We start from the raw sequence: 10568 nt of genomic DNA, 5'->3' as shown, positions 1-10568 counted from the left end.
GTATGAATGCATGCACATATTTACCTATCAGAATGTCCATAGTTAGTTTTGGGGTGTGTCCCTCTATGATTGAGTGACATTAAGTGGAAAATGTCGGGGAGGACGTTTGAGAGTGGTGCCCAGAAAAGAAAAAACTTATTAAGAAGGAGTTGCGCGAAAAAGATCTATTAAAGAGCATCCCAAAGCCTCACCTTGCAGAGGATGTGTATTAATGTGTGTAGGAGTCATGACATGAGTAGTAATAGAGGGAAGCAGTAAAACCTTTTCCACTGCAACAAATTGTGGTTATTCTTTCAGACTTCACCTGATTTATTTGTTGTTGTTGCAAACTACTGGAGTGAACTTTAACCACTGCTGAAGACAGTAGTGTGCTTCCTGCTTGTGGCACCAACCTGGTTTCAACGTGGCGATGCCTCATGCACAGAGCGAGCTCCATAAAGAAATGGTGGTTTTATAAGTGTGTTGTGGAAGAACTTGGCCAGCCTACACAGCGCTGGAGGATGAACCTAACCCTAACCCAAACTGGGCCTTACTGTCCGAGCAGCGGCAGACCTCACTAATGCTGCTGTAGCTGAATGAGAGCAAATCCCTGCAACCAGGATCCAAGATCTGGTGAATAGCATTCCCAGAGGAGTGAAGGCTGTTTTACAAATTAATGGTTCTGTGTGAAATGTTCACCGAGGTATCCACATACTTTGTTCAGATGTCTACACTGTTTGCCATGAAGTGTATTTTCTTTCTAATGCAGACGTACTGCCTTGCCGTGCTGGGTCAGATAATTCTCATCCCCTCTTCCCTGTGCTCATTCAGGTGTTGGCTCAGAATTCCTCCCCAGCACAGCACGTCCAAAAACCGAAGCGGACGCTCCACTGCTGTCTTCACACGGCCGCAGGAGGAGACAGCTAAAGGTGGAATATGACAAGGATGACGGTGTTACACCTGTAAAGACAGAGCACTGGGAACCTCTGGACTGGAAGAAACAATTAGGATACATTCGTGAGATGAGACGCAACCGTGATGCACCTGTAGATAAGATGGGAGCAGAGAAATGCTACGAAACAGAGGCCCCTGCACAGGTAGGTGTGGTTGATTTATTTTAAGTCTGTATGATTTACTAGTTAAAATAAATTCATCTTGCTGCTTCTGTTGTCTTCTCTGCTGGCACAGGTGAGACGTTTCCAGGTGCTGGTTTCGCTCATGTTGTCCAGTCAGACCAAGGACCAGGTGACAGCAGCAGCGATGCAGAAGCTCCGAGCTCACGGCTGCACTGTAGAGAATATACTAGCTACTGACGACGAAACACTGGGGAAACTCATCTACCCTGTCGGCTTCTGGAGGGTAATACAGAAGGCCGTTTTATCACTAAAGTTGAAATCACCCTCCATTTTTGTTCGGTTCTGCCCCTCATTGAATGGTTTCTACTTCTGTAGACTAAGGTGAAGTATCTGAAGCTGACATCGGCCATGTTGCAGAAGGAGTTTGGAGGAGACATCCCAGACAGCGTGGAGGGGCTCGTCCGCCTGCCAGGAGTTGGCCCTAAGATGGCTCACTTGGCTATGGACATTGCCTGGGACCAGGTGTCTGGCATTGGTGGGGACACATTCCTGGAGCATGCACAGTCACTTACAAATAAATAAATGATGTCTAATGGAGCAGCAGGAATTCACATATTTGGAAACTGAACTGCAAGCTTCAGTCTGCCTCAGGCAATAGTTATCAGGTTTTCTTTCTTTTGGCAGCCTATAGATGTCTGCAGGGACTAAATATCCTTTTATAGAAGTTCTCATCAGAACACCTCACTCCCTGCATGCTATTGTACCACAATGTGTATCAATGTTTTTAACAACTTCGAAGAATTTGAGGTTGATAAAGTTGCAGCCTAGAAAAATAACAGGATGGAACGAATACTAGTATATCAGCAGAGTTGTGAGTAGCCTAAGAGTGAAACATAGTGGGGAGAGTCCACATGTATATGAGTGCATGTGCTCATTTATATTCTTGGTTTTTGTTCAGGTGTGGACACACATGTGCATCGTATCTCTAATAGGCTGGGCTGGCTGAAGAAACCTGCAAAGAACCCGGAAGAAACACGCAAGGCCCTGGAGGAGTGGTTACCCAGGTAACAGCATGACTGATTCACTGCTGATCCGTACAACCTGATTAACAGCCAACAAATCTATAAAGAGCAGAGTCACCAAGATTGACCGGGACACATGCAGCACAGGGTTGACTGATATGTTGAATGGTAGTACGCAACTTTTAAAATCAAAATCTGCAAAATGTCTATCACTTTTTAAAGTATGAGAAGTAGCATCTTGGGATACCATAGGGATACAATTATTCATGTCAGATTTGGGCAGAAAAATAATTTTATTTTAAAAGCCATAGTTAAATAAATATATACAGACATAAACAGTTTTTGTTTAATTTTCCAAAACCAGGACCTGGATGACTTAAAGCCAAATTGCCATCTAGTGTGTAACATTTAGGAGGATCTATTGAAATGGAATATAATATTCATAGGTATGTTTTCATTAGTGTATAATCACCTAAATATAAGAATCAATGTGTTTTTGTTACCTTAGTATGAGCTGTTTTTATCTACAGAGGTATTGAGTCCTTTTCTAGTCCACCAACACTGGCTGCAAGCCATACTTGGAAGGCGAGTAGTATTCAGTTNNAATCCTACATACTGGTCCTTTACTCAAATACATTTTTATTAACAATGTGATCACATGACTACATGTAATAGAGAGGGATCGCTATTCTGTATGAACCCACAGAATTATCACTCAACTGCTCCCCTTGAACATTATTGAGTCTTTCAGCTCATTGTTTTGGTTTTACAGCCTGAATACTTTACTGTTTTGCTGCTGTCATCAACCTTGTTTGGAACAAAAAGCTTTAAACCCGACCTGAAACCAGACAGGTGCAGCTAAAGAGTCAGATATTTCCCTCACAAACTGGTAGAGACCAAAACAGCTAAAAGGAGAGGGAATATTGGACTTGAGACATGACTTTAAATGAAACCTAATGTTGCTCCATAACTGCTGGTGGTGTAAAGAGTTGAAACTGTTCACATCAGCTTAAAGGTCCAGTGTTTAGTGGCATCTAGCAGTGTAGTTGTCGATTGCAACCAACTTGCCTTCTGATATATCTTAAGAGCAGTGTTCCCAAATGGCAATTAATGCAGGTTTAAAGTAGCCTTGAGATGTTCGTCTCACTCTCCGTTGCAGGGAGCTGTGGAGTGAGATCAACTGGCTGCTCGTGGGGTTCGGACAGCAGGTTTGTCTGCCCGTCAACCCTCTCTGCTCTGTATGTCTGAACCAGCACAGCTGTCCATCTGCCCACAAGAGCTCTCCTACAAAGAGGCCTAAAGCTGGATCCCCACGCTCTCCAAGTCCGACCTCTTCCTTTAAAACAAAAACTGAGCCTGAACAGGAATCTGCTGTTAAAGACGAGAGGATAAAGAAGCAGCTGCTGCCCACGCCTGTTTCCCCTACCACGAAGAGAAGGAGGCCAAAAAGCAAAGTTAATCATTGATTTAGCTGTTTTTGTCTGAGCTGTGACCAAATGTTAAACCAGAAGACTTGAATTTATTCGCGCACACACTGAAAACACACATCTGAGCTAAACATTGACGTCAATATTTGTTTCAGGATATTTGTATTTTCATCAGTTTGTTTGACACTATAATGACACGTTTAGCATTTTATATGAGATATTTGAGATATATTTTTGTACTGTTAGTGCTTCATTCTTTATTATCAATTAAAAAAAAAGGTATGTACTGAAAATGAATGTCATGGTCATGTTTCAAGTTTTCCCAGTTTGTCCAGTAGATGGAGTGTGTCTGTTGCATATGGAGGAAAAATACCAAGAACATAAACTTTAAAAGAATATTTAATTTCAGTTCATCAAAAGTAAAACTAAGTTAACTAACTTAACTAAGTTAAACTAATTTATAGTTATTTAATATAAGTTCCCCATGGATGCTGTACTTGGAATATATAGTGTACCATTATGAAACAACATGAACTAAATAGACAACACACAAGTTGTTTTAATTCCTTATCAATTTAGCTACATGGCTTATCACATCATATTCTACAACTACTAGGGCCTTAACTAGAAGTTTTCCCTCAATAACCTCCTAATTACTGTTTATTGATAGTAAGTAAGAAAGTTGTTGTACATTAATTATTATATTGATGTGCTTTGCTCAGTACTGGCCAAAGTCACGACTTTAAAGTCTTAAACCTGTATTCAACTTGAATTAAAATATTTTACTTTTTTTTTTTACTATCACAGTTAAAGTTGCTCATAACTAATCAAGATGTCACTTTAGAATGGGGAACATATTCTGAGTTAGAAAGACTTAATTTAGAGTTTTCTGGACACTATTAACACATGTAGTTCTGTGTTTTGTTACATAAGAATAAACCACCTTTATTAAGTGTTTTAAGGGAAAATTAGTATTCTTATAAGACCCAGTTTCAGCAAAGCCTATTAAGATTGTAATTCATGTACTTCCTTACTTACTATCAATAAGAAGTAATTAAGAGGTTGCTGAAGACTGAAGGTTGCATGCAGAACAAAGCATAAAAAAGTGCTTCATAATGACTAATAAAGAGTAAAACATAAACAACAATAAAAACATGACTGAACCTGTACAGCCAGCCTGTTGGTTACTGCTCAAAATATATCACAACATGAATATACTGAATGCTCAAAGTTATTATTCTGTTACATAACAATGAATAGTGTTAAACAATATCACGTTAATAGGCAGTACTAGTAATAATTGGATATGATACTATTATAGCAAGAGAATCACAGGAGAAATGAACAATAACAACTGCATCATTAGGCGTGTCACTAACAGGGAACCTGGTATTTCATGTTGGCTCCTGTCTGGCTCCCTACCACACTTAAATGGAACCCAGCCATGTTAATGTTAGTTACACCTGCATTTGTCTTGATACAAGAATGTCTTTCATCAGTTATTATTACACCGAACTGAAGCCACCGGGATTCTCAATGCACATATTTGTGGCAGTAGCTTTTCATTGTGTCATTATGTTATTTAGTGTTGGTTTGCAATTCTTAATGAAGTTTTTAACTAAGGGAGTATACTGTTGCCCACTGAGCTGCTTAAGCACCCAAAGGGCAAACCTTGAATATGGATCTGATGTATTGCTTAATAGGATTTCTGTCACAGGTAACAAAACAAAAAAAAGCTAAACTGCTGTCCTCGCCAATATCAGTATCAAGAACACACACCCTTAAACCAGGTTGTCCTGAATTACTTGAGAGACTCCTCTTTGAATGGATAAATGCTAGTAGGCCTGAATTACCACATCACAAACACAAGGAAAGCTTATATTTCATGAAACATTAAATCCCCTTTTACGCAACCGTCCCTTTATTGATCTCCAGTGAGGATAGGGATAGAGGGCGGATAAGGAAGATTTCCGTTCTCAGGTCACAGCCAGTCTGGTTTTACCTCCACCACCTGGGGCTAGCCTCTGCCTCTCTGGGAGCTGTAACAGGAGCAATTTGCGTTACATTGGACACGTTTCAAACGCATCTTGGCGTTCAAATGTTCTTTACAGTAACCTTTTCACAGCCTTATTACTGTTTATAGGCCATACTTTTCTGCCAGCACATCGCTGCTGCGTCGTCAGGTGTGCGCTAAAGGGGACGCAGTGGCAGCTGTTGTTGACGCCTCTTCGCTCCTGCACCGTGTCTGGTCGGACAGGAGGACACACGCCCCGCTAACGAGAAGAATTAAGTCTTACGTGCGAGGAGCTTTCTAATCTCTGATCTCTTGGATTACTCTTCCGATGGACGGGATTTGGGCACCGTCCGTGTGTTTTGGCCACTGTTTTACGCACACTGGGCACCACTTTTGCGCGCTCATATTTGCGCCCCTGGCATTTGCATGATGGATTAAACACTCATTAGTTTTAGCCTAGTTTTTGAGTTGTGCTCTCTGAACAATTGTGGATTATTAATGGACTCGCATCATGCTGAATGATGGTGATCGTTTGGTCGCTGAAGCGCGCAGCCGTACGTTGGATTAAGAGCCAGAGACTTTCCACCGCTCTTGGACCAAACACCTGTTTATTCCCCTGAGACATTTTGACCTGCTTTCCCCCTATTGACGCGCCGGGATGGAGAGCGAGCTGAGGCCCAGGCTCTGTTTCCTGACCAAAGGAGAGCGCGGCTATGGCTTTCACTTGCACGGCGAGCGGAATAAAGGCGGACAGTTTATTCGCAAAGTGGAACCGGGCTCCTCGGCTGACCTGGGCGGGCTGCGACCAGGGGACCGGGTGGTGGAGGTGAATGGGGAGAATGTGGAGAAGGAAACCCACCATCAAGTGAGTGATGGCTCAGTAAAAAAAAGTTTTTCTTTTCTTTTCAAATAAAAAAAAACTCCCTCTACTCTTGCGTGGTACAGAGAAACCATGAGAGGCACATCAACCCTCTGAGGTAGAAACAATGAGTTCTATACCTGTTAGACAACTTTTTCCTTTGCCTGAGGAGGAGGAGGAGGAGGGGGGCTACTAAAATGGGTCAGTGTGAGCTTTGTGTAATGATAATCACTGGGTGTCTCTGTCATGCTAAAAGTATGTTATATGCAGTAAACAACATGCACACAACTTCACACTAATGGTTTAAATTTGTCCTAAGTTCCTCTCTTTTGCTCCTCTCTCCTGCTTGCAGGTGGTGAACCGTATCCGTGAGGTGCCCCACCGCACCAGGTTGCTGGTGGTGGACAGGGACACGGATGACTACCTCCGCAGTCATGGCCTGGCCTGCACCGAGGACCTGGCCATTGAGATGGGAACCCTCTCCCCGCGCCCCTCACCGGGGCCCACCCCTTCTACCTCTCCCATACCCAGAGATAATTCACCCCTGTCACCCAAACCCAACCACACATTCTCATTTCCCCCTCCTGCTGCAGACTCGCCCACACACATGATCACAAAAGGCAATGTCAAGAGATCCTCAATGACATCAAGTACAGCGACAGACACAGAGGTAAGGATGGATCAATGCATCAGGCCCATGCTTGTGGTCACTTGAAGAACATGTGAGGGTTTTTATGGATTAGAATAGAAAAGAGAGGGAAGAGTCCAAATTCTGGAGTTGAAATGGTTAGTTTGGTCTCTCTGGCTGGCAGTGTGTTACTGTGTTAAGACACTGGCTGGATTTAGTCACAAAGCAGTGCCTTTAGACAGAGTCTGGTGACTTCTCTAAAGAAAACTTTAAAAACAGGAGAAAAACAGGCCTCAGGTGTACTGAGACAAACTGGAGAAAACATTGTAAAAGAATGAACTGAAGCGACAAAAGGGGCAAGAAAACATCCATGTGCGGGCACTTTTGCAGGGCTGCAAGTTAAGACTGGCTGGCTTGAAATGATTTTGTTGCTTGAATTTATTAGTTTTTGTTTTCTATAGCTGGATGTCTTGGACAAATGTAATACCAACACAACATGGGCACAAAAACATTGCACAAGCCCACTTCTTTCAGTCTAAATTAGGCTGTAAAGTCCATTGTAGAGTCTGCAGGGAGTACAAATAAAACAGTGAACAAAAGAACTGTAATTACAGAAGGTTTAAAGGGATGTGTCTCCTCCTCTCTACCACAGTGCAACAGTGGGGTTTTAACTTTACCTGCCATTCAAACATTTGCTTAAAATGATCTGACCCCATTGTTACATCGGTTTACAAACCACGTAGTCTCAGAGCAGTGTGAACATTTTATAATGCATATTGTATTTAAAGAACACTGTCTCCTTGTGCATACTGAGTGTTAACACCTCACACATTGAACTGTAGAATTCTTCACACCTGAGTGCAGACACCCGAGACAAAACCCCACAAAAACTGACCTACAAAAACATACAGAACTGTAGGTATAGTTTAGTCAAACTAAATGATCATTTTGGAGAAGTAGTGTAAGAAAGTGGGCACTAGGTGGAGGTGTAAACCATGTACTCACTTCACTGATTTGCCTTAAATTGTTGTTATTCTGTTTTGTATACAGGGCTGAGATTTCTTACAGCCCAAAGTTCTTCCTCTACCGGTGCTGTACTGGCTTGGTGATGATGGTGATTATCACTCATCTAGTCTGCTTGACTTTTATTTGCGTCGGTTTTGACAAAGCATGCTTTGAGTGTCTGCTGGGATGAAAGACATGGGAAGGATCAGATGTTAAGATTGCAATGTTGCACATCCAAACTCTTTGCGAAGGTATTGTTATCTATTGGTGTTGTTTATTGTGGGCATGCAATCTCACTCTGTCCTACTGTGGGACCTCACACACCTCTGACCTTACAACTAAGAAAAGGGAACAGATTTAGACACATTCTTAGGTATCTACACTTTGTTAATGTACACAAAATACAAACTCATTCATATTCCTAAATGTTTGAGCCAGAAAGTGTGACACAGCAAAAACAAAATTTCCACAAGTGCCAACCAGACATCAGAGTGACGTCTTTATGTCAGCCTGGACGTGGAAATAACCGGGAACTGTCTGTCGAAGATTGAGCTCAGTGTTTAGGCTTCAAACAAAGTCGATCAGGATCCTCGGGACCAGTGGCTCATGTTAAACTGCCATCTGTTTAGCCGAAAGGCAGAGTAAATACAGGCTGCCCCTTGGCTGGCCATCCCGACTCTCTTTCTCAGTTTTGGTTATATGTTCAGATTAAACAACAGAATATGCAATAACAGCAGAGCCTATACAGAATAGTGGAACCTATTACATTACCAACAATTGTGACGAGCTGAACCTCCAACCAAAACATCATTTTATAAGCTTCAAAAGCCTTCAGATGGTTTTATGAATGGCATTAAGTTGTGCACGCATTATTGTGTCCACTTTCTCTATATGGAGTAACAGGGAGCCTTGAATTAGGAATTGTAAACATTTATGAAATAATTTCCACTGTTATGAGGTCTGTTGAGTGCACAAATAGGTCTGTGCTTTTAACTGTTAATATACCAGATAAAATAAAGGCTTTTAATAATGTTTTTTCTCCTTGCTCTAAGAATGCCTGGAGAATGGGTCTTTTTACAAACCAGTTTTGATAAGAGCACCTAAAATTAAAGGTGGGGTCATTAATTCAGGAGAAAAACAGTTGATTGTTGAGTCCATTCCCAGGTTATTATATGCAGATGTATTTGGACAACCTGGGAGCACGAAGACCAACAATCAGCTATCTTTCTTCAAAATGACTAACACCACGGTATCAACTTCTAAACATTTTCAATGAGTGCCTTGCATGTGAGGGATTACTTTCGTCCACTAATTCAGCCTCTTCAATGAGGAAACCATTATGGCGTATTAATCCCAGGTTGACCCCACTGAAGCCCTGTGCTCTGACACACACTCACACACATGAACTGTCTCTCTAAACTCTCCTCTTCTGTGTCATTCATCTTGTGACATTCACATTGTACACGTCAATACAGTCACAAGTTCTTTGTTGCATGATGTTATTATGGCAGCACATGCCCATATACAGGAGTCTTACATAACAGTCTGGCTCAGTCATACACGCAAGTAAAACACTTTGATCAGCTTCTCTAAATAAAGGCCTTTTTTTCATAAAGTTCAGAACAAAAGTGATTTTTAAAATTGTCAAACAAATTATAAAAATGCCTTTCACAATTTAAAAGTCCAGAATCCAAAAATATTTGATTAATTTACAGTCATATAAACAAAGATACACCAAATTCTCACATGTAAGAAACTGGAACCAGTGAATGTTTTGCATCTTTGATTGTTTTGTTTGAAAATTACTCAAAAGAATTATTGATTAGTAGATATGTGGAAGGCAATAAATTCTTTGTCCAACAGATAATTGATCAATGGACTTGTTCCTGCACTAACTGACTTGATTATCATGCCTGTAACATGGAAATACTCACATACAATATTTCCAGGTCAGTGTAGTGTGTAGCCTGTGTGTGTGTGTGTGTGTGTGTGTGTGTGAGTGTGTGCGTGTGTGTGTATGTGTGTATTTGTGTGTGTGTGTCACTTAATTTAGGCCGACATGACAAAAATAGTAAACAGGCCAGCAACATAAATGGAGATCTCTAAAACCAGTAGGAGACAAGGTGACCGTCACCACAGCGACCTGACCTGTCACCATGGCGTTCTGTCGCCAAGGCGTTCTGTTCCATCACTACAGCTCACAGACAGGGATGTACTCTGCTACAGGGATAGACATATTATCATTCATACACACTCACAAGCCTGTGGACACTCTTTCCGTGTATGCGTGTGTGTGTGTGTGTGTGTGTGAGTCTGTTGTTGATGGAGCATAAAGGACAGAGAGATCTGTCAGAAATGTGCAATGTGTCAACTCTTGTTGTTGGTCATTAGGTCTTAATGTCTCTCAGCCTGATCCACTTAGCCCACTCTGCTCAGCTCTGAGACCACTGGTTCATCCTGTCAGCCACTTTCTCCTCCGGCCACACCACTGTGTTACTAGCAGTGTTGGGGGAGTAACGGCGTTTAAGTATAACGGCGTTATTTTTTCAGTAACGGAG

The 10568-nt window shown here is 41.7% G+C and overlaps 2 protein-coding genes across 2 annotated transcripts in view; both read left to right on the top strand.

Moving 5' to 3' along the window:
• nthl1 (nth-like DNA glycosylase 1) overlaps nucleotides 1-3782 on the top strand; it is a 9981-nt gene extending 6199 nt beyond the window's left edge. Inside the window, exons 2-6 of the mRNA XM_035659775.1 lie at nucleotides 811-1076; nucleotides 1168-1338; nucleotides 1431-1590; nucleotides 2014-2119; nucleotides 3237-3782. Coding sequence (XP_035515668.1) covers nucleotides 811-1076; nucleotides 1168-1338; nucleotides 1431-1590; nucleotides 2014-2119; nucleotides 3237-3543 — 1010 coding nt within the window. The 3' untranslated portion in view covers nucleotides 3544-3782. The remainder of the gene's footprint in view (nucleotides 1-810; nucleotides 1077-1167; nucleotides 1339-1430; nucleotides 1591-2013; nucleotides 2120-3236) is intronic.
• Nucleotides 3783-5766: 1984 nt separating this feature from the next.
• The window catches only part of LOC118327311 (Na(+)/H(+) exchange regulatory cofactor NHE-RF2-like), an 8133-nt gene continuing 3331 nt past the window's right edge, over nucleotides 5767-10568 (top strand). Inside the window, exons 1-2 of the mRNA XM_035660617.1 lie at nucleotides 5767-6383; nucleotides 6730-7047. Of these exons, the coding sequence (XP_035516510.1) occupies nucleotides 6177-6383; nucleotides 6730-7047 (525 nt within the window). The 5' untranslated portion in view covers nucleotides 5767-6176. The remainder of the gene's footprint in view (nucleotides 6384-6729; nucleotides 7048-10568) is intronic.

The sequence above is a fragment of the Morone saxatilis genome, unplaced genomic scaffold, assembly GCF_004916995.1.
Source record: "Morone saxatilis isolate NCDOM2014 unplaced genomic scaffold, NCSU_SB_2.0 Contig17, whole genome shotgun sequence".
In the NCBI taxonomy this organism is placed as follows: Eukaryota; Metazoa; Chordata; class Actinopteri; family Moronidae; genus Morone; species Morone saxatilis.
The sequence above is the reverse complement of the archived record's forward strand: the minus strand, read 5'-3'. Positions and strand labels throughout refer to the sequence as shown.